Here is a 27,289-nt window from a genome sequence, read left to right as displayed (position 1 = left end):
AGAGCTGGCAAACCATCGATATTCCCAATATTAGATATTTTCGATATAATGTTTTAAAATATCGATTGCTATCGATATTATCGTTAAGTTGCCATCACCATTAATTTGGAGATGAAAATGGCGGAAATGTCAATGATTTTCTTGAAATTATGCAAAAGTAGTTCACAGAAATGTAAAGGAGAATAAACAAATGCTTTTATTTTATAAAAAATGAAAAAAAAGCATTTTATTTTACCGAAAAATGTGTACGTGTGACTACGGACTTACTTTCTTACACACACATAACCGAAAATCAATGAAATTTCTATTTATTTCAATGGATTTCAGGTTAGGGGTTTTTATTCCTATAATATCGATAGGCAAAACTATCTATCGATATTGAATTTTGTAAACAACAATCGATATTATCGATAGTGCCATCGATTTTTTGCCAGCTCTAGTACACACGATCAGTTTTGACTTTCGATTTTTCGGAAATATCTATAAATGTCATACTGTCCAGCAACCACAAAATATTTTGTGGTTGCCTGATGACTGACAAAAATGAACTGGCAAGCAGCTCATTATTTGAGGAAAACTGACAGCCAAAACTGATCGTGTGTACTCCACTTTAGGCATGTTCGATAACTGAGCAATTAATGCTCTGTTCCAGAACCTGCAAGAAGCTACTACTTTTTACTACGATAACATTTTTTTTATGTTATCGAAAAAATAGTAAACATTAGTAGATTCTTGCAGTACTGGAACAGAGCATAAACCAAGTTTGTTATCGAACAGCACTTTGTAAAAGTTTGCATAAGTCTTTGGGTTTTAGTCAATCTTTTCAAATCAATATTTTGCGTTTTAAAATTAAAATGCTTATAATTTCGGTAATTAACGAAGTTTTTCGGTAAGTTAGCGACGAATCAAAAGCAGTCGTAAAGTTCTACAGATAGCAAAAGTTTTGTCAACTTTTACATGAACTTTTCATTCATAATTTAGCGTTTTAATATTACCGATTTTTGTCGGTAACTCAAAAAATGTGTTAGAGAATCGTACTAATGAACGGATAAAACGGATATTTTTATTTAAAATGTTCTTTTAAAGAAAAAAAGGTGCATACAATATTTCGATAACTGACAGACAATATAGTGAATTTTATAAAATAATTCATTTGGTTTCTTGTATTTGCATTTTTTTAATTTTATTAAGATATACATACATTTCATTTTTATTTATGCTTAGTATTTCTTCTACTGTAAAATAAATTTCTATTATTCACAATAGCGTCGTAGTTCGTCTAGGGCCATATATGAATTTGCTTTCTGCTTTACGAGACTTTTAATGAATTAGTATATTTTTGGTAACCATACGAAAGAGATATCTGCGCTGCATCGTATTTAGTCGTTATAGAACATTATACTCGACAAGTCGGGAAACAATTTTTCTACGTTATGTCATATTTGCGAATATCATAGCGGTAAAATGCAAGCGAATTCATGCTTATGTTCCAAGAATTGGTGAAAATGTGCATAAATTACTGAAAAAGTGTCAGAATATGTGATGTAATTTCATGTTGTAAAAATAACAACGAGCATAGAATTCGGAATTCTTATGTTTTTTTTTGTTCGTAAAAAGATCGAATCATATATATATATACGTTGAAGTATCTATATATGTACATGTGTATATTTGTACACTTATTAAGAGAGACGAATTGTACGAAAAATTTGTTTACAAACAAAAATATACAAACATACATATATAAAGATTTCGAATACAAGAAAATTGCGGGAAAATCTAGAAAAAAAGATATTGTTGTATCGAAAGAGAGATATGGCGAAAAAATGTCCGGTGCGCTCGCTAAGCGACAGTGCTCTTGGAGAGCTCGCAAATCTTATCGTATCGACACTAGGGTATGCCAAGTATGGTCCCGACGTTGATATGGATATTAATATTGTGATGGTTGACGTCAATGAATATCTCGAGCTGGCCGGAGCTACTTCCAATATATACCAGGATTTGCTTCGTGTTATACTCAGTTCCAATTATTTAGATGCAAATATGCGATTTACTTGCTTACAAATGCTTCTCAATTGTGGAGTATCCTTTCTTGTAACAGAAGTCTTTCCATTCTCATATTACGAGAAGATATTACAAGTGATAGCTGCTCAAGGAACAGGATTGAGGGTGCTTAATCTTAAAGGCGTTTGGGTTAAAGAGGAACATATGTTCTATATGTTTGAAATTGTAAAAAAGTGTAAATACCTAACGAAACTTTACGTACCCTACATAGCGAATGATGATTTGCTGGAAGTGATTGCCAATCACTGCAAACACTTGCAAGTATTGGATATATCGGGTGAGACCGATATAACCGAAATAGGAATTGAAAGTCTAAGCAAAGGCGTATGTGCAGAACGTTTGACTATTATCGACGTGGGCATGATGGGAGAGGAAAATATATGTTTTTCGGATATTGCCTTGATTTTGGAAAATTGCCCGAATGTGGAGACCCTTTCAACATATTCATTTGTTGGGCCGGCGTTAAAGTTTGTTTACGACAACGTCGACGAGAACTTCAAATGTAAATTGAAATATCTCCACGACACCTCAACGGATGAGGAAACATTACGTGTTATTGTCAAGACATGTCCACAATTACAATCGTTATATCTGGATACACCGAAAGCGGGCTGTTTAGTAGCCCTCTCAAATACATTTTTGCGCAAGCTAAAAATCTACAAATTTTCCTGTTGCGAATTGCTGCAGCTCTTGGAAACAACTGGACGTTATTTAGACCACCTAACAATGATCAAGGGCAATGGTGAAATCGAATTGGGCGTTCTGGCAAAGATGTGCCCAGGATTAATTGACTTGGATTGCTATATGATGGAAGGTTTATCCTATTTTAACCCTAATCAAGTTCGTTTTAGTCGCCTAGAGGGCTTGGAGATGCTTAGTAGTCCAATTCCGAATGCGGCACTAAAATCTCTAATTTGCAATACTATACAAATTAAAAGACTGGCAGTTGACAGTGTCTCATTAACCGATGATGATATCGTAAGGTAATATTTATTGGATTGTTTTTGAATTAATCTAATAATTTGACTGTCGTAATAGCATATTTTTACAGCATAATTTCTATGCACTTGAGGATATCTGGTTTACATTGGCTCCGAATTTAACAATTCAATCAATACAGGTAATTATTACAAGATTTCGCCAATTTAAAATAATAGTCGATCAGTGTCAAATGAAAGTAAATAGTATTAAACTAGGATTAGACTATGCACTTATACGATGATTAAGTGCATTATCTCGATTTATTTGACATATATTGTATGAAAGTGACAACTTAAATCGACAGGATTTGCTAAACCAAGCATTGTCTAAACGGGGTATTACACAGACAAATTCCGTCTTATGCCCATCTTTTTAATGTTTAATTCATTTTAGGTTTTTTTAACTACATAATTGTATAAAGTGATCGAGTAGGGTTTAATTCCTATCGTTTTTTCGAACCTGGGGCTCAATTCTGTTTCTATGAAGCAGATTCTTGTTCTATGAAAATTTGAAATGAAAAATATTTCCTTCGTATTTTTTTTTTTTCATTTGACAGTTTTTCCTTTATAAAAGTTTTAATTTCACATTTTCACACATACATACCCACCCAGCAAAAAATTGGATGTTGTGCAATTGGAGTTATGGTTTCACAACATCCTACGATGCAGTCCACACAGAGTTATGAAAAATGAACTCCGTTCGATACATTTTATAAACAGTTGCTTTAAAGATCCCTACAAAAAAACCAGTTGGTTGATCCCTATTCAGCGTTATGCTTGGTATACATTTACGAAATCCACTCGATTTCAACTGTCAAATCCATAGGTTAAACGTCAACTGAAATCCAGATAAGATGCCACCGTGGTGCAATGGTATGCACGCCCGCCTTGCACGCAGAAGGTCGGGGGTTCGATTCCCCGGCCAAGCAACATCAAACATTTTTCAACGGTGGCAAAATACCCCTCAGTAATGTTGGCGACATTTCCTGAGTATTTCAGCCTTGAAAAACTTCTCCACAAGTGGTGTCTAAGACACGCCGTTCGGACTCGGCGATAAACAGTAGGTCCCATATCATTGAGCTAAATATGAATCGGGGTGCACTCATTGATATGAGAGAAGTCCCCCTTGTCCCGTATGGGATGTTGTGGAACAATGTTTGTTTGTTTGTTATAAAATAAAGAAATACAAGCTAGACACGAACATTTTTGTGCTAATTCACGAGACGGAAATTCTTAATGGAGTGGTGTTGGAGTCCATGTCGAATTATTTTAATTGTAATTCGAGAATTCTATTTGTAATTCGAGAATTCCATTTGTAATTCGAATTATCCCATTTCGAATTCGAATTATTCCATTTGTAATTAGAATTATTCCATTTGTAATTCTAAATATTCCATTTGTAATTTGAATTATTCCATTTGAAATTTGAATTATTCCATTTGTAATTCGAATGACTTCATGTGTAATTTCAAATAAAATAATTCGAATTACAAATGCAATAATTCGAATTACAAATGGAATAATTCGAATTTCAAATGGAATAATTCGAATTGCAAATGGAATAATTCAAAATACAATTAGAATAATTCGAACTACAAATAGAATATTTCGAATTACAAGTTGAATTATTCAAATTACAAATTAAATGTTACTGGAAAGGCAACATAAAAAACCTTTCGGAAGATGAAGCAAATTCAGTTGGGGTTGTATAAAATGCAGAGTAGGAGGAAGTAGATTCAGTTGTAATTAAATTTAATTTTTTTTTTATTTATTCTTTTTATTTGCATTCTATTTACAAGAAACATTCAGCAAATTTAATAATTACTACAATACAACAGAATTGTTAAACCCCAGTGGATTTAACAATAAATACATACATATTACAATTTTAATTTCAGATTACATATTTTATGAAACTCATTAAATAAATGGGAGGTCTAAAACATGTCTTCGTTTTAGTCTTCTAATTTCATCTGTGTCATCTAATAGATTAATTGCTAAGAAATTGAATGGTTACTTTATCTGTTAAGTGGGGTACACACGATCAGTCAGTTTTGCTCAAATAATCGGTTGCTTGCAGTGTGGCCGTTCATTTTTGTCAGTCATCAGGCAACCACAAAATATTTTGTGGTTGCTGGACAGTTTGACATTTATCGATATTTCCGAAAAATCGACAGTCAAAACTGATCGTGTGTACCCCGCTTTAGGATACGTAGTACTAATTTTTTTAATTTCATCTGTAATTTTATTTATGTTTAAATCTCTATGAATCGCGTTATTATTAATCAATCTAAGCGTCTTTGATTGATATCGTTGAAGTATCTCAATATTAGAATTGCTGGCTGTTCCCCATAGTTGTACTCCGTATGTCCAAATAGGCTTAAGAATGGTCTTATACAGTAGTAATTTGTTATTCAGGTTTAGTTTTGATTTTGGATCAAGAAGCCAGAACATTCTTTTAGTCTTCAGGTCTAGTTGCTGTCTCTTATATGTTATATGATTTTTCCAGTTAAGTTTTCTATCAAGCTGCAGAACGAGATATCTAACACAATCCGCAGAAGGAATTGTAAGTCCATTCAATTTTGGAGAAGGACAGTTTAATTCCTTAAGGAATATGTAACATGCACAGATTTGTCAGTATTGACTCCAATATTCCAGTTATTAAACCATTCCTCGATATCATTCAGATGTGTTTGGAGTAATAGTAAGTTTACATTTACGAAATCCACTCAAATCCATAGGTTAAACATCAAATGAAATCACATCTGAAATCCATTCGATTTCATTTGACGTTTATTCTATGGATTTGACAGTTGAAATCGAGTGGATTTCGTAAATGTAAACAAAGCATAAGTCAGTAGCTGAAGAAGGATCATCGTTAATAGCAAGAACGGCAGTATCATCTGCATAAGTAGCAATCATAGTCTCATTTCTTACGGACATATCTGCTGTATAAAGCGTATATAAAACAGGACCTAAAACACTACCTTGTGGCACACCAGCTTTAACGACGCAAAAATTAGATTCTTTATCATTGATGTGTACATAAATGTTCTTCCATTCAGATATGAATTTAATAATAAATAAAAAGGAGCAGGTAATAACATTTTTAGTTTATATAACAAGCCTTGATGCCAAACCCTATCAAACGCCTGTTTGACATCCAGAAAGGCAGCAGAACAGAACTGCTTACATTCCAAACAATCTCTTATAACCTTCACCAGTCTATGACACTGCTCAGGTGTCCCGTGATTTTCTCTGAATCCAAACTGATGATCTGGCATAACATTTATATTATTTAAAATCGGAAAAAGTCGCTTTCGAAACAATTTTTCGAACAGTTTAGAAAATATGGACAATAAACTTATAGGCCTATACTATGATAACAGGTTTTCCAGGTTTTGGTATCATAATTATTTTAGCACACTTCCATTGCACTGGAAAATGGGACAGCCTCACAATAGAACTATAAATTGTTGGTAGGAACACCAAACTCTTCTTTGGAAGCAATCTTATGACTTTGTGATCAACTAAGTCTGACCCTGGTGTTTTTTTCTTTGGATTTTTAATTTCCTTACACACTTCACTAAACGTAAAATGTTTAATAGGGCGACTTATTTAGCAAATGAAATTAATTTATTTTGTTGGGGACTACATAAATCAAAAGGTGTAAAGGAATTCTCCAAGTGGTCTTTAAACGCCTCAGCTTTATTTTGTTTGATCTACACCAATTTCCATTTGAATATTTTAAAGGCACATTTCTCTTTCGAAATCTCTTAAGATATTTTGTTGCTATCCGTAAAAAGTGCTCCTTACTTTCATCTGGGCTTAAATTACTTAAGAAGCTTCCAATTAATTGGTTTTTGTAGTCAATTGGAAGGGTTAATTAAATTTAATGACGAATTTTTATATGTAATTTGTGCTAATGTAATAAAGTTCTTGCTTTAAACAAATAAAAAATGAATTTAATTTATTCTGGGATATTTCGCAATAGCTTGCATTTTTACTACATCTTTAGATTGATTAAAAACACAATCCGAAGAGCGTCTTTAAATTCAATCCGAAACACTACATCAAAAGCTGTGATTTGGATCGAAAACGGAGTGCATCCTAGCTGTGTGCTGTGGAAGCAAAATGGAGTGCATTAATTTTAATTGAAACTGAATCTACTTCCTCCTACTCCTCTGCATTTTATACATAACGCCACTGATTTTGTTTCATCATCGAAAAGGTTTTTTATGTTGCCTTCCCATGTCCCGGTCCACACTAGAGTGATTTCATTGAAGAAATTTCAAGAAATTATGCGTTCATAGATCGAGTTCCATACTAAAGAAATTTTTTAAATTGCTGTAGTTGGGAACTCGGTCTAAGAACTCCTAATTTCATGAAATTTTTGCATTGAAATCACTCTAGTGTGGATCGGGACCATCACTAATTCAGCTTTCGACATAGACTCCAACTCCCTCAAAAATGTTCGCAACTTTACAGTACGGTTACACTAGAGTTTTTTGCCGGGTTAACCCACTTCCTGAGGATTTATTTGACGTTTGCGCTATGGAATTGACATTTAAAACCCAAATGCGTTAATCCGGTTAAGTGTAACCGGGTTATTAGTTTGTATAAATGTATACATTCTTGTTTGTCTTTTGAAGAAACGTGTCGCTGCTTATAGGGATTAACCAATTGGTTTCTTTCTTTTTTTGTAGGGTTAGAGGTCCCCAGCAACTGCTTATAAAATGTATCGATCGGAGTGCATTTTTCATAACTCCGTGTGGACTGCATCGAAGGATGTGGTTAAATCATAATTCTACATTGCACCACTTCCATTTTTTTTTTTGTTGGGATTTGTCGTTTGTCTCCCACCTGAATGCTTTATATTTTGATTCAAATTTGTTCGATTTTAGAGGATTTTTAAAATGTATTTATGTTTTTTCCTGAGAACATTTTTAGAACGACCCTATTATTCAATATTTTCTTTGACATTTAGTTTTCAATAACAACAATCTCTTGTGCCAGACATTGAAAATATAACATGAAAATGTTTTAACTTTTAGGAGAGAGAGGAGCTCCCGTTCTCACTTCTTACCCATAAACAGTGATGCCAGATAAATTTGGTCGAAAATCGGCAATTCTCGGGTGCCAAAATCGGCAAAATAATATTCAAAATCGGCAAATTAAATAACGTTTATTTCAGTTCAAATTATTGCTATATTTAATAAGCATAAGTTAAAAAATAACACTTTAAGTGCAACAAAACAATTAACATTTCATAAACCAAGGCAATAATTCAAAATATGTATGAATATAAATGGTTTTACCATATGCATATGTAGTATATATCTTCTATATATCGTCTGCTCCGTCAGAAAAGGTCGTAAGTCCACTTTTTTTGGAAATCGCGTTTTTGTTACAGGATGATATTACAAGTCAAAACACGTCGTATGATACAAAGAAAATGGTAGCATGTCGCGTTTTTCTATATGTTTTGCCCTTGTCGGAAAAGGTCGTAAGTCCACAAAACGTACAAATTTGAGTACGAAAAGGTCGTAAAGCCACAGGAATATATATACTTTAAAAGAATACTACAGCTAATGTAGTTCAGATATTATGTTTAACGTCATCCATGGTTGGGGTACAATGCACTATAGGTAATTTGCCCTGTTTTTGAGACAAAAATTAATAACAGCGGAATTAAAAGATTTTTTAACTTTTTAAATTATTTATGTGTAAAAGTGAGATAAAACAAAGATTTTCACAGATAAATTCGGATATAACGAACAACGGTTATAAGCAACTACGTATATAACGAACAAAGCTATTTTTTCCAATGCAATTTTCATTAGTTTTCTTATACACCACAAACTGTTGAAAACGATCACGGTAGTAAGTAACAAAAATTTTGTCTACGCGAGAAGATTTTCCAATGAATTGTTACTACAGTTTTGTATATTTTTTGCATATACGCTAATAAAGACGAGTTTAGTACTCCCTTAAATCGTATCAATGATTAATATGTAATAGAGAGATAAAATAAAGCTTACTACTGCCGCACCGTTTATAGAAAACCACGGATATACCGAAAAATTTGTCGCCATTACTTATTTTACTTGCAATGAAATTGTAAACAACAATATTTTATACGTTTATTGTTTATTTTCTCAAACCAAACTTTCACAATTTTAGGACTTTTTATTGAGAAGTAACCTAATAAAATCTCCTAAATATCAAAAAACGGGCAAAATCGGGTTTTGAAACCTAGTAATACCAAAGCAGAAGACTTTCAGTAATGTGTTCTAGGTGGCAAAATCACGGCCAAACACGGCCAATTTAGTATAAGTCTATATGAAGTGAGTTTAAGAAAAATAAAATATTTTTTTCTGACTTCTTGTGTTTTTTGGTCGCTACCCAAAATTCTTAAGCTATATTATATATTAAATAAATTCCCCTCGCAATTGCCAATCTATTCCATTTTACATATATTTATATTTGATTTATTTTCCCGCGTTTTTAAATGCATTGAAATATGCCTTACAATATATATTTTTTTAGTTCTTCTTCGAAATTCTCACTTTGACTGCAATTTAAACCGCGATAATGACGCCATTTTGAAAAATATCATTCATATTAATAAATTTTGACATGTTCTTTTTTCAATGCCAACTAAAAAATTATTATTATTAAAAGTTGCAAAATCGACTTTTTGCCTCAAAAACTGGGCAAATTACCTATAGTGCAATGTAAAGAACTAGCCTAGCCTTTGGATGATAATCGGATGATATTTGGCGGAGCCTGTGGACCAAACTTTTGAACAAAAATGTGATCATTTCTATATTGCTATTTGCCCCTATAAGCGGACTGATTATGAAAGATGGACTTCTGACCTTTTCATTGATACAAATTGGGATGCTGTATGTGTTCAAATACCTCATATATTGAACAAATTTTTACTGTCGTATATCTTACTTAACTTTATCAACTGGTTATTTGTGGTTTCTCTAGGGACATTTATTCACATAACGAGATTAGTTTGTATTCTGAATTCAATAAAGTAATACCTTCTAACGGACGGGTGAGTGCAATGTTTATATTATTGAATGATTCTAAAATAATAATTGATTGAAATGTTATTAAACTAAGAAGACATCATGGTTCTTGCTAACAAAGAACAGCATGAATTTGGAATGTAATTAGACGATGGTGTCATGGGTCTAGTTCCCTATGGTTTCACGGTGATTCTGAAATCTGATCTGATCTGATGATAAACTTCCTAAACGCAGGAAGACATTACATGCTGCAGGTTCTACATGGTTTGCAGACAAAAACAAAAGATGCAGTGAGTTGGGGCAGAATACTTGGGAAGACAAAAAATGACACTATTTGGGATTACATTGTAGCTAAGAAACCATGTACATTATCGGAATCAATCATGCAATTTAATTGAAAAAAGGCAAAAATACAAGGTCGTAAGTACAACGTGTCATGTTTTACATTAAATATTAGCCGAACCGGTCCACGTTGCTGGCCCTTGAAGCAGTTTATGTTACCTTTTCTTATGTCAATTAAATTTTTTTGCATCGCAAATTAGTTGGGATATGCAAGTGAATATCAATAACAAGTAAGAACGTCGTTAAATTCGGCCAGGTCGAACTTGTTATACCCTCCACCATGAGTTGTATTGAATTTTACTTCAATTAGTTTATGAAGTAGACTAAATACCAAATTTCAGCAATTTCGGTAAAACAATGTGGCCAACCTTCAAAATACCGAAATTCGGGAGGCACCGTTCTATGGGGCTATATGAAGGCGTGGACCTATATAGACAAATTTATGGGAGAAAGTTTTATACCCGAAACGAAGAATAATTACCAAATTTCAGCCATTCGGAGGGATATTGAGGTCACACCTTCAAAATACCGGAAATCGGGAGGTACCGTTCTATGGAGGCTATATGAAGGCGTCAATACCAAACATCCTACAGTTATAGGGTCGGAGATTCAACAACCGTTGCCTCGCAAATTAATTTTCTGACCGATACTTTCATAATTTTTGCAAAAAAGCGATTTTTAAAAAATAGGGCCTGTCCCCACACCCTCCGAAATTCAAAAAATATAAAGCCTACTTTCACCTCGGTTGTTCCTTGTATATTCCCTGAAATTTTCAAAAAACATCGATTTAGCCGTTTTGAGTCTATGCGGAACATACAAACATACACACATTGTCTTTTATATATTAGGTTTCACACAAAAGTTTTGGTCTGTTAAACCCGCTAATAATTATCTCATCACCATGTTAAATTGCAAGCTTATTCTTTGCCTTAAACTCAATTCATTCTTAAAATTTCGTGCCGATCGGAATATTACTGCGATCTACAGGACAGCTACAAAGTCGGGTAAAAATTGTGGGTTTGGTCCATTTCACACCTTGGGGTCACTTCTGGTCGGAACCCGACCTCTCCACAAAATTTCGTGATGATCGGTCCAAAATTGAGGCCTGGAGTTTTATTACAATTGTTAATGAATGGACGGACACACATAGCTAGATCGCTTTATCTCGTCAAGATATGAAAAAATGGGGGGATGGGGTCTACGACGAATATTTCGCGATGTTACATGAATATTGAACAAAACAAACTTATAATATCCTTTCCACATTGTTTTGTAAATTATAAATATTTTATTTTAAAAACGTCTGTAAATTGTAGGAAAAGGTCGTAAGTCCCTACAAAAATACAAAACTGTACAAGGAAAAGGTCGTAAGTCCAAAGACATCCAATTATCTCCCAAACGCGACGGAATTTTATCAAACAAAGTACAGGTATTGAAGCGGAATAAATAAACGAAAAATACTGCCTTTACCACCATAATAAAATCTTTAATACAGAAAGCGCTGGAATGTTTTTTCTTCCTCCTGAAAAAATTATTGAGAGGGACTTACGACCTTTTCCGACGGAGCAGACGATATATAAAAAAGGATGATGTTAGTTACTACGCTTATAACTCAAGAACGGCTGAACAGATTTTGACAATTCGCACCAATTCGGAATCGTCTCATGGCAGAAAAGGATAAAACCTAAAAAACCCGCGAAAATCTGCGAAAAATTTGCAAAAATATTTTTTGAAAAAGTAAAATTTTCTACAGATTTTTATCGAGCTTTTGCGTTTAGAGTATACCGTGACACTTTTTTGGACAGATTTTGGCGAAAATTTTACAACAGCGAATGACATTTTTGTGCTTCTATTATGTCAATTTTTGAAAGTTCTGGAGATATTTTTATTTAAATCTATTTGAATAAATTAATTAAAAAACAATTTGCTTTCTGCTGTATCCAAACTATTCTTTATGCAAATTAACAGCGAAATTTAGTCCAAAAGGATATTAGTGGTTTCAGCGGTGTAAACTTTATTTAATCGACTTCATTGTTTTGTTGTGAAATAGTTTTTAATCGTAAATAATGAAAATTAGGCAGAATCGCATGTGTTTGTAAAATGAATATCGTGGCAGAACGCAGAGCGGGAAGGCCAAGACTCCATTAGAATGAGTAAGTTATCAACGATATCGAAAAGCGTAATATTTAAAATTGGAATGAATGAAACCAAGAAACAGAAGGGGTTGGACTTCTATTCTTAGTGCGGCTTATGCGAAATGTTTTGTATCGGACCACAAGTAGGTAACCACGAAGATTTTTATTCACATAAATATTTAACTAGAATTTACTTATGTCGTTAACTTTCCGGTCGCAATCACAATGCCGGGAGTCAGAACTTCAACGTTCAAATCTACACCAAAGCTCTGGAAGAAATGCTCCAAATGGCGGTTTGAATGGAGCTTTATTACGTGTGCACAACCGACTACTTACTGCTCACACTCTTCTCTTCGAATTCTGCCAGTCTAGTGGGTCAACTACTGGACAATTTAAATTTGACAATTGCCTATGCCAATAAAAAATAAGAGTCATAACATTCCCTATCATAGACATCAGTAGTGCGATTCTCTAACACATTTTTTGAGCTACCGACAAAAATTGGTAAGATTAAAATGCATAAAAATTCGGTAATTAACGATATTTTTCGGTAAGTTAGCGACCAAGAGAAAGTAGTCGTAAAGTTCTATCGATAGCAACAGTGTTGTCAACCTTTTTTGAACTTTTCATTCATAATTTTGCGTTTTAATTTTAGCGACATTTGTCGTTAACTCAAAAAATGAGTTAGAGAATCGCACTACAGGCATAAGTTTGTCTTTAAATTCTCATGGTTCACTATACAAAATCTTTGATTCTAAACAGCACATGGGTGACATACGTCCAAAACAGAAATGACTGTAGAAGTTGCTTCATCTAAAATAGCGGCCACCCATCTTGAATATTACCAATTCACTAACGCGTTATTAAAATTAAAACACATGTTCGATATATGATTAAACCATTGAAAATCTCAGCGTTTATTCATTTCGATATTGCAAATGGATACATTATGTTTCCGAAAAATATTCATAATTTAATCTCAACGAAAAAGGGCCCACCTCTTTTATGAAATCCCGGACCCAATAGCTACCCATATTAGCAACAATTGATTGTGTTTGCTTTAAGCGGATAAATGAACTCTACCTGTAAATGGGGATCTGTACCGTGGAAAGAAACACGCGTCTTTCCTATATGAATACTATACATGCACTGTTTATTAAAAGTTAAATTATTCTTAAGAACTAAATAGTAAAATATTACTTAACCTACTTAACTAGTGTGTAGAAAAGAGAAAGTGAGAGTGCACATATGTGTACGAACGCATCTGCCATACAATCTTATGGAGAGGTCGTAAAATATTCTTATCTTACATGCGCATACATGTAGCAAGCAACCACATGGTTATTAGACTGCTCATAGATTGCCTGTACCAATCTATTTCAGACATGCCACATGTGGGAATGGAAATTCTTATCTCCTTTCTTCTAACGACCTCCCACGATAAGGAGGTCTGCTTGCCACATGTTTACCCATTTCAAGTGGACTGTATTTAAACTAGATCCCTATTTAACAAAATGATCTCTAATCTACACACGCAACCCTCACCAAGACATTCATTATCTTTATTAGAAAATTAATATGTTCACGTGAACATCTTGGGGGCCCAAAAATACATATGAAATATAAACAAAATTTCAAAGTACAAAAATCAAATAAAATCCTAAATATAGAAATATGAAAAAATTGGAAATATTAAAATGAAAAATATTGCAATATAAAAATCAACACTATAATAATCAGCCTAAGTGACAGCACCCCGGAAGCTCCTCCATCGCTTCAGCCACTCCTTCTTGCTCGTACCACCTTTGTCTGCCGGCTTCATCTTCCAGGCAGAGTCGTCTTCATCTGGCGGCTTCTTCACTCTAGCAGTAAAAACGTCATCCTTCTGAGGTGGCTTCTCCTTACTGGCTTTAAACATCTTCTTACCACGTTTAAGAAAGTCATCCTTCTCTGGCGACATCACCTTTTTGGCCCTAGGTATCTTCTCCTTCCAACGTTCCAGGCAGCTATCCTCCTCCGGCTTTTGCTTGGCTTTCGCACCTGCCTTCAAACGAAAATCCTTCTTCGTCCAATTGGTTTTATTTACTACCGCGTAGTTGACCTCTACTATATGCAATTTGTCTTCTGCACAAAATTTCTCATATTCCACGCTAGCACTATTTGCCTTCTCCAAATTTTCAACCTTCATCGCTGCATCCTCATTGGCTATAAGTTTTGCAGCCAATACATCACGCTCGTTTTCCGCTAAATGTCAGCTTTCTCTGCGCTAGCCAATTCTTCATTTAATTTTCTCACTTCTGCCTTCATAGCCGTCACATCACAATTTCCCTCTTGGATAGCCGCTATTAATTCTTCCTTAGCTATCCTCGATTCCTCAGCCTCACGCTTGACTTGCTCCTTTAGTGTAGTGGCAAGCTTGACTACATCTTCCTTTTCCGATTGGCATGCGGTCATAGCAACTTCCATTGCCATGATCTCCCCTCTCATAATCTTCATAGCTTCTACCGCGGCCCTGCGTTGCATTCGCTCGTTGTCCAATTTTTCCTGCAGGCCACGGACTTCCATTTTGGCCTCTTCAGCCCTCATGTGTAGGTCTCTTATCACCTCACACTGACACATGGTGAATTTCTCTTCCCCTACGGACAATATCCCCAATTGGATATCAAGACTTCACCAGCCAGCTGACCCAATTTCCTCCCTGTGAGGCAAATTATCAGCTTCCCTGCTCCTTTTGGATTTGGCCACTGATCCGGCTCGAAGGACCACAATGTAAATGGGGATCCGTACCGTGGAAAGAAACACACGTCTTTCCTATATGAATGCTATACATGCACTGTTTATTAAAAGTTAAATTATTCTTAAGAACTAAATAGTAAAATATTACTTAACCTACTTAACTAGTGTGTAGAAAAGAGAAAGTGAGAGTGCACATACATATGTGTACGAACGCATCTGCCATACAATCTTATGGAGAGGTCGTAAAATATTCTTATCTTACATGCGCATACATGTAGCAAGCAACCACAGGGTTATTAGACTGCTCATAGATTGCCTGTACCAATCTATTTCAGACATGCCACATGTGGGAATGGAAATTCTTATCTCCTTTCTTCTAACGACCTCCCACGATAAGGAGGTCTGCTTGCCACATGTTTACCCATTTCAAGTGGACTGTATTTAAACTAGATCCCTATTTAACAAAATGATCTCTAATCTACACACGTAACCCTCACCAAGACATTCATTATCTTTATTAGTGTTCACGTGAACACTATCGAATGGTGGTATTAATTTGCATCAACTGTTCAACTAATTTTAACAAATTTAAATCGTACATGCAAATAAATAGCAAGACTGTCCGTACAAATATGAGTTTCCGAATATAGAAAATTGTCTAACCACATCTAATATGTCTGATGCGATAAACCTAACCAGTTACCAAAACGATCGTCTCTTAGTGGTTGATGTGTGATACACATCTCTTAGCAAGATACCATTTTTTAATAAAAACTATTTAGTTCATATGGCTCAATTAAGTACATTAATTAAAATTTGATGAATAATAAATTCGCATAATTGGGCAAAAATTAAATACAAGTTCAATTTTCTATTTATGTACTTGGAACATATCTCTTACTACATCAAAGATTCTAAATCGTCTTTCAACCCAGCGTGATAGTAATCTTAATAATGTTGGATTTTATATCAACAATTGCATGTAGATTTCTGCAGATCGCATATAATAGGGAATTTGCGCGAGAAGAGTGTCATTTTTGTACACCACAAAGTCAGGAAGAAATTTAGACGAATAATGAATGTGGTCACCACAAAACGATGGGACTTATCTTTTCAAATCGGACTAACTTTCCTGAAAAAGTTCCAAACTGAGCACTTGAATCACGGCATTACCTACATTTCTTTCGGTTATAAAATATCTTTGATTCTAACTTTCTAATCAATTCATCAAAAATGTTTAATGGAAAAATCTAAGATAGCGACTACGATTATTGATAAGATTCAATAATCGCTCATACCTTGTTGAAATTAAGTTAATTATTATATTATAGCATTGAAAACGCTAAAAGTTGTCACAATTTTATCTCAACGAAAAAGGATTCCACTCCTTCGGGAACCTCCCACACAAAATTTCGGATAAGTTCAGTTTAGGGCCTGCCCTCGAATCGCTTTGGTTTTTGTTGCAACAGCTTGTATTCACTCCCCCATGCGACGGTACAAGTTTCATCAGGGGCAGGACCATACTTTTTGAGAAAATAGCCTAAAGTATGCAAAAAACCCTATGACACCGTATGTAGTAGTTGGAGCGCAAGATAACTCTCGAACGGATCTGCCGATTCGGTCCAAAATGTGGCCTTCGTAATATTTTGTCCAAACTTAGTTTCAGTTCGAAGATCAGCCATATCGGTCTACTCTTTCAGGTACCTCCCCCACAAAAGTCCAAAAATGTTCGTAAAAATTGTGCGCGCGATAACTCTTGAAGGGAGTATCTACAAGATATAGATTAGGTACGAATATGGACTCTGTTTGTCTATTCCTTCGGGTACCTCCCACACTAAATTCTGTTTCTATGAAAATGTAAAATCAAAAAACTTTTATAAAGGAGAAAACTGTCAAATGAAAAAAAATTATAAAGGAAATATTTTTCATTAAACAAATTTTTCATAGAACAAGAATCCAGCCCCTGCTCTCGAATCACTTCGATTTTGGTTGGAACAATTTGTATACTCTGTTTTTTCAGGGGCATGCCCATACTTCTTGAGAATATAGCCCCGAGAGGTGCAAAAACCCCTATGGCGCCAAATGTAGTGGCTGTAGAGCACGATAATTCTCGAACCGATCAACCGATTCCAAAAGTTATACGATGACCCACTGAAATTACTTGTGGGCGCGATATCTATCGAAAAGATATTACTCTGAAAGTAAAATCCACTTCCTAATGTCTGTCCATTTCTTTAATTACCACCTCCACAACACTTTTGAATTTAAATTTGAATCCACTTTTTTCGGCAAGTTTAAATGTCTAGAAGGGGCCACAAAATTCTGAAAAAACCTTTAAGACATTCGATCTGTCCATAGAAGAAAGTTTTAATTTACATAGGCTGAGGGTATACCTCTGTCAGCAAAGCCGACTGACACTTTCTTACTTGTTGTATTGGAATTTTGAAATGTTTGAATTAAAGTTTTGTAACAAATCATTTTTAATGACAACATTGTAAGCAGTAAGTTTAAGTAGTCTTTCGTAAAGAGAATTCCTTCCATCGAGTCCCTACTTAATCGATTTCGGCACTTGTTTTTACTTAAATTTACTTGGCTAGAAACTCTTTCCACATTTGCTGAAGAATGTGGCAAGACTAAAATATGTTTAATAAATTTGGACAAAATAGGAAATAATGGTTCAGAATTTGCACATATTAAATCACACACTGTTTTCCAAAATTCTAGCAACTCTACGTTTTTGTCTTTAAACAAATTTCTGAAATTTAAACGTGAAAGTTCGCGTGATTCTTGCTTTTCCTTCGCATTCGTATTCCTTTATAATGTCGAAACATGAATCTTCTGTGCCATTTATTATAAAACTTTGATTTATTGAAGCTAGGCACTTAAATTTATTTTCAAAATTAAACCGCTTCAAAATCTGATCACAAAGTTCAATGTAAAAGTTTGTGCAGTTTTTAATTATTTCCACTAATCCACTTCTCGACAATTTCGTTTCTTTAACAATTTCCTTGATACTGAAGTACACGTTTTGGTAATCAAGAAAATTCAAACTGTTTTTATAATATGTTAGAAAAAATTATTATTATTAATCAAACTACTCTTGACGATATAGTTGTCTTTGTTATTGTTCCAAATTAGTGCTAGCAGCCACAATTTTCATACAAAACGGAAATTTTATGTGAAAAAGTTGCCTTAACTAAAATTCGGCATTTTAGGGTTAAAAATCGGCAAATAGGCATTTCTATTTTTTTTTTGGACTAATGCTAAGTTTACATTTACGAAATCCACACGATTTCATCTGTCAATTCCATAGCTCAAACGTCAAATGAAATCTCATCTGAAATCCATTGGATTTAATTTGACGTTTAACCTATGAATTTGACAGATGAAATCGAGTGGATTTCGTAAATGTAAACATAGCATAAAGATCGGCAAAATGCCGATAAATCGGTTGTTGTAATTCATTCATGTGCCCAGTGATGCCAGATTTGCCGATTTAACCGCATTTTGACGATTTGTAGGCCAAACAAGTAAAGAAGCATCAGTCGGCTTTGCCGACAGAGATATACCCTCAGCCTGTGTATATTGAAACAATTTTTTCCCCAAAATACGTGTGTATTTAGGGCGTTTTAAAAATGTTGGGCGTTTGAACCGACAAAAATGTTGATTAGGATTAAAGATCAAAAGTTTTGCGGAGGAGATACTAAAAGGAATGGATCGACATTGACCGTTATGGAAGTGGATCTCCAGCCACAACATATGGTGCCATAGGGGGTTTTTACACTCATCGGGCTATTTGCTCAAGAAGTATGGACTTGCGCCTAAAAAAACTTTTACCATCGTAATTGAGGCAGCGAATGAAAGTTGCTTCAACAAAAATCAAAGTGATTCTATATCAGGTCTTAAAGTGAACTTATCCGAAATTTTGTGTGGGAGGTACCGGATGGAGTGGTTAAATATAGTCCATATTTGAACCTGATCTATATCTGGTAGATATATTAGGATGTGTAAAGTATAGACCAATTCGGCCACTCCCTTCAAGAGTTACCGTACGAACAATTTTTCCGAACATTTTTGAACTTTTGTGCGGGAGGTACCTGAAGGAGTGGACCGATATGGCTTATCTTCAAACTTAAACTATGTTTAGACAAAATATTACTAAGGCCAAATTTTGGACCGAATCGGGAGATCCGTTCGAGAGTTATCATGCGCTCCAACCACCTCACACGGTGTCATAGGCGTTTTTTTTTTTGCAACTTTCAGGCTATTTTCTCAGGAAGTATGGACTTGCCCCTGATGAAACTTGTACCGTCATATGGAGGGCAGTGAATACAAGTTGATAAAACAAAAATCAAAGCGAATCGAGATATGGCCCTAAACTGAACTTTTCTGAAATTTTGTGTGGGATGTACCAGAAGGAGTGGACCGATTGAGTCCATATTGAAACCTTATTTAAGTGTGGTATACGTTTCACGATGGGCAAAGTATGGACTAAATTGGTTACTCCCTTCAAGAGTTATCGTACGCACAAATGTTCCTAACATTGTCGAACTTTTGTCGGGGAGGTACCGGAAGGAGGGGACCGATATAGCCCATCTTCGAACTTAAACTAAGTTTGGGTAAAATATTACGAAAGCCAAAATTTGAACCGAATCGGTTTATCCGTTCGCTCCAGCGAGCCAGACAGACAGACGGACAGACATTGCTCAATCCACTCTAAATTGTCTGTAACTCATTTCGTCCAAACATACATGGGGTCTAAAACCATTATTTCGATGAGGCACATTTTGCCCGTATGAAAGTGTATATACCCTCGTGAGTAAAAATGCTGAGGGTATAAAAAGCAGAAATGCCGATTTTACCCCTAAAACGCCGCTTTTTAGTTATGACAACTATTTCACATAAAATATGCGTTTTGTGTGAATATTGTGATTGGTAGCACTGATCTCCTAAAGACAACTATACAGAAATCTATCACCTTATTATAGTACGTTTATATATAACCGAATTTAATAAAGCCACTGGGTTTTAAATGTCCATTGTGTATACGTCAAAAAATTCTCATAAAGAAGATTAAACCGAAAAAAACCTTATAATCTAATAGTACGTTGAGACTTATAAATCCACTCGGTTTATAATGTCAATTCCATAGAATATACGTCAAGTAAATCGTAGTTCTAAATCCACTGGATTTTATTTGACGTATATTCTATGGGATTGACAGTTTAAATCATAATACAAGTTCATAGTCTAACAGGCGTTTAAGCTGGCTATTAATTAACCTCTTAAAACTATATTTCTATTAGTTTTGTTTAAAGGGTCACACCTAGTCGTGCAGCTCAAAAACAAAATTTTTATGATTTTTTTCCAAGAAAAGTAGCAGACTTTTTTAACAGATATTTTTTCATGGGAAATGCACATTTTGACCTACCATCGATAATTTTTTGTTGAAAAATATTGCATAGTTTTGTGCCAAATGGCCATCTACGTGACACCGTTTTTAAAAAAGCGTCTTGCGGTGTCCGGTCTATCTCGAAAACGACTGGAGATCATCACATATTTCTATTGGCTTATTAAGTATCCAATAATCTTGTCTTTAAACGAAAGAATTTGAAAAATATTAATTAAATAAATTGTGGATTTTTAAAATTCAAACCTTGTTAAAAATTGAGTATTTTTTTTGGCAAAAAACGTTAAAAATTTAAAAAATCTCTTATTTAAAGAAAAGATTCTTATGTACTTAATAATGTGGTATAATTGTTCCACAAACATCCCAGAAGCGGCATGTGAGTGTTTGGGGCGGTGTTCTACTCAATAATCCCACAAAAATATATGTTGATCGGTACAGTCCATCTCGACCTATATTGAACACCGTTTTTTTCAAAAGAGTGTTTCGTAGGAGGTCATTTGTCACAAAACTGTTTTGTTTTATGAATTGGTAATTGTTTTCTTTACTTAATATTTTATTTTTTATCTTATATAGTAATAATTTGAACTGAAACGGAAGCTTTCATTTTCTCATCCTAACAGATGCCGCACAAAAAGTTTTTGCGTGTTCAGCTGGTTCAGCTTTTGTGTTTTATTGGTCAAGTCACTCGACTTCGAAAATAATTTTTGCAGTCTTCTAACAAATTACTTGATATTTTGTATAGTTTTTATTTTTGCATCATCACATAGTTTACATGAAAACTTAACTGAACTCATTATTCGCCAACAAATGCTTGCAACTATTGGTCTGTTCCAGTGCTGCAAGAATCTACTAATTTTTACTATTTTCTTCGATAATATAAAGGAAAAATTTTTATCGTAGTAAAAAATAGTATCTTCTGGCTGGTTCTGGAACAGAGCATTTGTTAGTTTTTTGGGGATTTAATGTTTGAGTGACTTTACTGAAGTACAGCAAAAGTACATCATACGACCTCTGTTGCAAAGCTTTTTTCGAACAAAACAGATGACAACATTCCGGCGTCTATATCTTCATTATGCTTGGTTTACGTTTACGAAATCCACTCGATTTCAACTGTCAAATCCATAGGTTAAACGTCAAATGAAATCCAGATGAGAATTACCGAGAAATGTCGGTAAAATTTAAACGCAAAATTATGAATGAAAAGGATCAATAAAAGTTGACAACACTGTTGCTATCGGTAGGACTTAGCGACAGATTTATTTTGGTTGTTAACTTACCAAAAAATTTCGTTAATTACCGAAATTATAAGAATATTATTTTATCGATTTTTGTCGGTAACTCAAGAAATGTGTTACAGAATTCCACTACTGTACTCTACTCTAGCGCATGGATGAAAAATTCAGTACAATAGTACTTTTTTCAATACCATTTCACTATAAAAAGTACCGAAGTACCCCAGCGGCCTATTCAGTACCATTTCACATACTCTAGTCCCAGTTAGTTAGTTATATGCCATTTCGATATGACACCATTAGCCGGATTTAGCCCATTATCAGGTTTTATTTGCTAAATCCAGCCAAAATCTACCAGATTTCCCATACAAAAATAAATCCTCGTATTGAGTGGATTTGTTTTAAATCTGGCATAAATCCTCGTATACAACTCTGTTTTTTGCAACATGTTGCTAGAAAATACAAAAAGTTGCAAGCTGGCACAAGAAACAAGGTAGATGCATCGGTGAATTGCTACACTAAAAATAATTTAAAATGTAAAAAATTTGTAAACAAGGCGGAAAAATTTAATTTGTTTTCATGTACAACGTTGATTTTAATCAACCAAGACTAATATTTACGATGTCTAAACGATAAAATAATTCGTTTATTTATTTTTGATGGGAAAACTGCTATAAAATAATTCTATAATGTGCTAATATTTTCAGTATTAAACAATAAATTTGTAATTTGATGTATGTTCTTGAGACGAATGCAATTTACAAAAAATTCTTTTGACGTTTCAAATTCGATCAGATGGGCTGATGCATCTACCTTGGTAATTGTGCTATGAACAAAAATCAGCTGACTGCCATTTAAATCCTCCAAAATGTATATCTAAATGTAATGAGATTTGTACTGGATTTATTAAATCCAGTCGAGGATTTATGGCTTGTCTAAATGAGCTATTAGTGTGGCCCGGGACTATACAACTCTGTTTTTTGCAACATGTTGCTAGAAAATACAAGAATTTGCAAGCTGACACAAGAAACAAGGTAGATGCATCGTTGAATTCCTACAATAAAGACATTAAATACAAATACAGTGCTGAAACAACAAAACAATTAAAAATGTATTGTCGAACAATTGAGAAATTAGCAAAACAAACAACACGATCTAAATTCCTACAAGAATGCAGACAACTAGGAATAGCTCCAGCACACATAACACACTCAACACAACATACAAAAGCTTTAGTAAAAACAACAAAAATGAAAACAGAAGTAGAGAGAGCAGAATATCAATTCCACTGTAAGTTATTGAACATTGAAATAAAAGAGACTCACATTAACATCAAAGCAGCAAAATTAGAAAATGTTTCGATAGAAAGTCAATGGCTCCTATCAATGGGTAAAAAGTTTGCTCTCCCGGTTACAAAGAAAAACTTTTCCCCTATACCACTTATAGCGGACGTAGAACAGTGGGTACACACTATAAAAGACGAGAGAAAAAAGATATAATACGAGCAAAAATAGCAGGCAGAATATCGAACCATAGAAGAAAGATGAACAATAATGAAATGGAAAAATACATAATGGGGGTTTACGAACAAACAAGCAAATATTTACACAATTACAAAGAAAAAATTATAATAACAACAGCTGACAAAGGAAACAAAACCGTAATTCTATACAAGGACGAAAACAAATCTAAAATGAGCTCATTATTAGAAGACAAAACAACATATAAAACATGCAGAATAGATCCAACAGAAAAACTTCAAAGGACCAATAATAATCTTGTAACAGAACTATACAAAAACAATTATATCACAAAAATGGAAAAATTCAAACTAATATGTCACACTGCCGAAGCCCCTCAACTCTATGGACTGCCCAAGATCCATAAGGATAATGTACCCCTCAGACCTATATCGTCATCAACACAGGTGCCATGCTACAATATATCCCACTATATAGGCAAAATACTCAAAAACATAATTTCAAAGGACTACAATATTAAAAATTCTGTGGAACTAAAAGAAAAACTAAACGCAATAAGTTTCGATAAAGATGACATACTTGTTTCTTTTGACATAGTATCTTTGTTTACGAATATACCGATACACTTAGCGATTAAGAACATACTTGACAAATGGGAAATCCTGCAAAAACACACGACAATTCCTAAACGAAGATTCTTGGTGCTCTTGCAATTTTGTCTAATAGACAACAATTACTTTAAGTATGATGAAACCACATATACTCAAACGTATGGTATGCCAATGGGCAACCCGCTATCGCCAACGATTGCCGATATCGTCCTAGATACGCTATTAGATGAAGTATTAAATGAACTAAAACAAAACAACATGGAAATTAAACTTATTTCGAAATACGTAGATGATATATTTGCTATCATAGACAGAAAATACAAGGAAACTACATTAAAACTGCTCAACTTATATCATACTAAAATACAATTCACAGTAGAATTGGAGAAAGACAAGAAACTACCATATTTAGATATGACAGTCATCAAAGACAACAACAAAATTAAATCAAACTGGTACAGTAAACCAACTTCTTCTGGTCGAATTCTCAATTACCACTCAACACAACCTAAATCAATGAATATAAATACAGCCAATAATCTAATAAATAAAATTTTTTTCCTCAGCAACAAAGAATACCAAAATCAGAATAAAAATAAAATCACAGAGATATTGCTCAAAAACAATTATCCAAAGCATACTATAAACAAATTAATAAATAAACAATTGGAAAACCTAAGAAACGATCAACAGAAAATCAAAGATGAAGAAATCAAACATTTTTACAGTGTCCCGTTCATCCCCAAATTGACAAACAGGAATGCATTAAGAACAATAACAACGACCAATGAAAGCAAAACCACAATAGCATACAAATCAAACTACACACTGCAAAAACTATTTACTAAACGAAACAGAACTGATAAACTAAAGCAGTGCAATGTTGTATACGAAATAACTTGTTATGGAAAAGAAGGCGAACCATGTAATAAGGTGTACGTAGGCACAACAAAAAGAATGCTCAGTACGAGAATAAATGAACATGAAGCTGATGTTAGAAAAGGAAAAGAAAGCACAGCACTATCTCAACACATGAAAGAATGTGGGCATAATGCTAATTTCTCAAATGTTAAGATACTTGACAGAGAACAAAGAGAAAACAAAAGATACACTCTGGAAAGTCTACGTATTCAAGAGAGAATACATAAGTCAATTAACACCAAAGAGGACAAAGACAATACCAAATTGCAATATTCAGTTGCAATCATTTAAGTTTATACGGTTCTGTGATTTAGGTTAAGGATTTCCTGCAATATTTTTTATACATTATTAGTAATTATTTTTTTTAAATTATACAAAAAATCTGTGTTGTGAAGTCCCGTTTTTTTATAATAAGAATAATATTTATTGAAAATGCTATGAACAACTAATTGTAAGTAAACCACTTTATCAAAAGGCTGTATAAAACAAATATTGTATTTTTTGTCGCTAGAATTTTCAAATAAAACGCCTGAAGAAGTTGGAAAGTCGCCAACGAAACGTTGAGAGTTGATCATGAAATAAATTAGTTTTATTCCATCAAACATCTGACCAAATCAGCCCAGTGAAACCCACTTTTAGTTAATAAACAAATACGGTCATAATATCAAGAAAAAAAAAAATAATTTAAAATGTCAAAATCTGTAATGGGTACTTTACACGATATGTATTTTACATATGGGTTGTCACTTTTTATATACAAAATATATACGCAAAGCGACAACCCATATGTAAAATACATATCGTGTAAAGTACCCATAAGCAAGGCAAAAACCTCCAACAGGTATATCTAAATGCAATGAGATTTGTACTGGATTTAATAAATCCAGTTGAGGATTTATGGCTAGTCTAAGGCCATGTTTATATTATAGCCTTTTGCAGGGTTAACCTTCTTAATTAGGATTTATTTCACGTATACGCAAAGTCCGTGTTTAGACACACGGGAAAGTAAATTCAGTTTTTAGGCAATAGGGGGTAGGAAAGAGTATTGAGGAGCTCTTTCCTCTCCGCTCTCTCCCAAAAACTCAATTTACTTTCCCGAGAAATTTGTGTGTCTAAACACAGACAAAGGAAATGACAATTGAAACCCAGTGGGTTTGTTAAATCCGGTTATATATAAACGTACTATAAATGAGCTATTATTGCACCATGGGTGGTTGATAAAATATTCACTGTGGTATGTTGATGTTAGTTTATAGGGGTGTTAACCAATCACATGTGTGTGTGTGCCTGAGTGTGTCATTGACCATAATACCCCGGTTACACATAACCGGATTCCAATTCCATAGCGCAAACGTCAAATAAATCCTCATCAAGTGGGTTAAGCCGACAAAAAACTCTAGTGTAACCGCACTATAACGCACGGCAAACGTTTTCCAAAAATTCTTTTTGTTCCGGTGGTTAATGGAACAACTCGTCAAAGCATAGCCGAAGTACATTTCAGCAATCGTACGGTTTTCATCTTTTTACATTGAAAAGTTTGTGGTTTTGTTTTGGTTGTGAGAATGAAACGATTCAGAGAAGCTGAAAAGTTTGTGGTTTTGTGTGACTGGTACGGGAATCTTTTTGTTTGTTTACTTTCATTGATCTGCAGACTTAAATCCGAGAAAAAATTATAATGGAAATTTGACTTTGACGATTTTGACCTTGAAGATGAAGTTGAATAGATTTTATGTGTTCACAACTATTATATTGTAGGACCAGACCTACATCTTTGTTTCCACGAGTAAACCCAAATTCCTAGCGGTTTACAAGATATGTGCCTGACAAAATTATGCCTTTTGACATCAAAGCCTCAGGTCTATGAGGGCTCATAACCTCGAAAGTTGAAGTGATAGGGGAAAACGCCGGGACACGTGTATTCTTATTTTTGGTTTTCTACCACGCTACGGTGTCAAAATATGGTTAATAATTTTCGTGTAGCATAGTGATATGCAAATTGCTAAAAATTTAAAAAATCTGAATCTATGTATATATTGGGAATATACCTAAATATGATCCCACATCTATCATTTTCTTCTTCCACCCATTGAGAATCCGAAATATCAGGTTACAGTCACTACAGTAGACTAATCATTTAAAAGACTTCACATCGAGTGGTATCGTAGTACCTTCAAATCTGAGAACCTGCAATACATCTCCTATAGGGGCTATATTAGTGCTGGCAAACTATAGATAGATATGGTTCAAACCTTCAAAATACCGAAAAACGGGAGGAACCGTGGTATAAAGGCTATATCAAAACGTGGACCGATAGATCCCATTTTCAATACCAAA

General features: G+C 34.2%; 2 protein-coding genes across 3 annotated transcripts in view; both read left to right on the top strand.

Annotated features, from left to right (window-relative positions):
• The first annotated feature begins 542 nt into the window (after positions 1-542).
• On the top strand, positions 543-25,604 carry LOC141394453 (uncharacterized). 2 transcript variants are annotated; one of them, XM_073968817.1, is made up of 2 exons: positions 543-596; positions 23,027-25,604. In XM_073968817.1, exon 2 carries the CDS (start codon positions 23,486-23,488, stop codon positions 25,244-25,246), a length of 1,761 nt encoding a protein of 586 aa, XP_073824918.1. In that variant the 5' UTR covers positions 543-596; positions 23,027-23,485; the 3' UTR covers positions 25,247-25,604. The 2 variants fall into 2 exon arrangements, 1 of the variants encoding a protein (XP_073824918.1); XR_012410421.1 differs by lacking the exon at positions 543-596 and having other exon boundaries at positions 19,199-25,406; positions 25,467-25,604.
• LOC141394456 (uncharacterized) overlaps positions 1,332-27,289 on the top strand; it is a 34,281-nt gene continuing 8,323 nt past the window's right edge. The window contains exons 1-2 of the mRNA XM_073968821.1: positions 1,332-3,047; positions 3,103-3,184. Coding sequence (XP_073824922.1) covers positions 1,816-3,047; positions 3,103-3,184 — 1,314 coding nt within the window. The 5' untranslated portion in view covers positions 1,332-1,815. The remainder of the gene's footprint in view (positions 3,048-3,102; positions 3,185-27,289) is intronic.

The sequence above is a fragment of the Musca autumnalis genome, unplaced genomic scaffold (genome assembly GCF_047663935.1).
Source record: "Musca autumnalis isolate F117 unplaced genomic scaffold, ASM4766393v1 scaffold_2, whole genome shotgun sequence".
NCBI lineage: Eukaryota > Metazoa > Arthropoda > Insecta > Diptera > Muscidae > Musca > Musca autumnalis.
The sequence above is the reverse complement of the archived record's forward strand: the minus strand, read 5'-3'. Positions and strand labels throughout refer to the sequence as shown.

Coding starts and splice junctions, on each gene's coding strand:
- LOC141394453 (XM_073968817.1), top strand. CDS start 23,486: ATGAACAATAATGAAATGGAAAAATACATAATGGGGGTTTACGAACAA.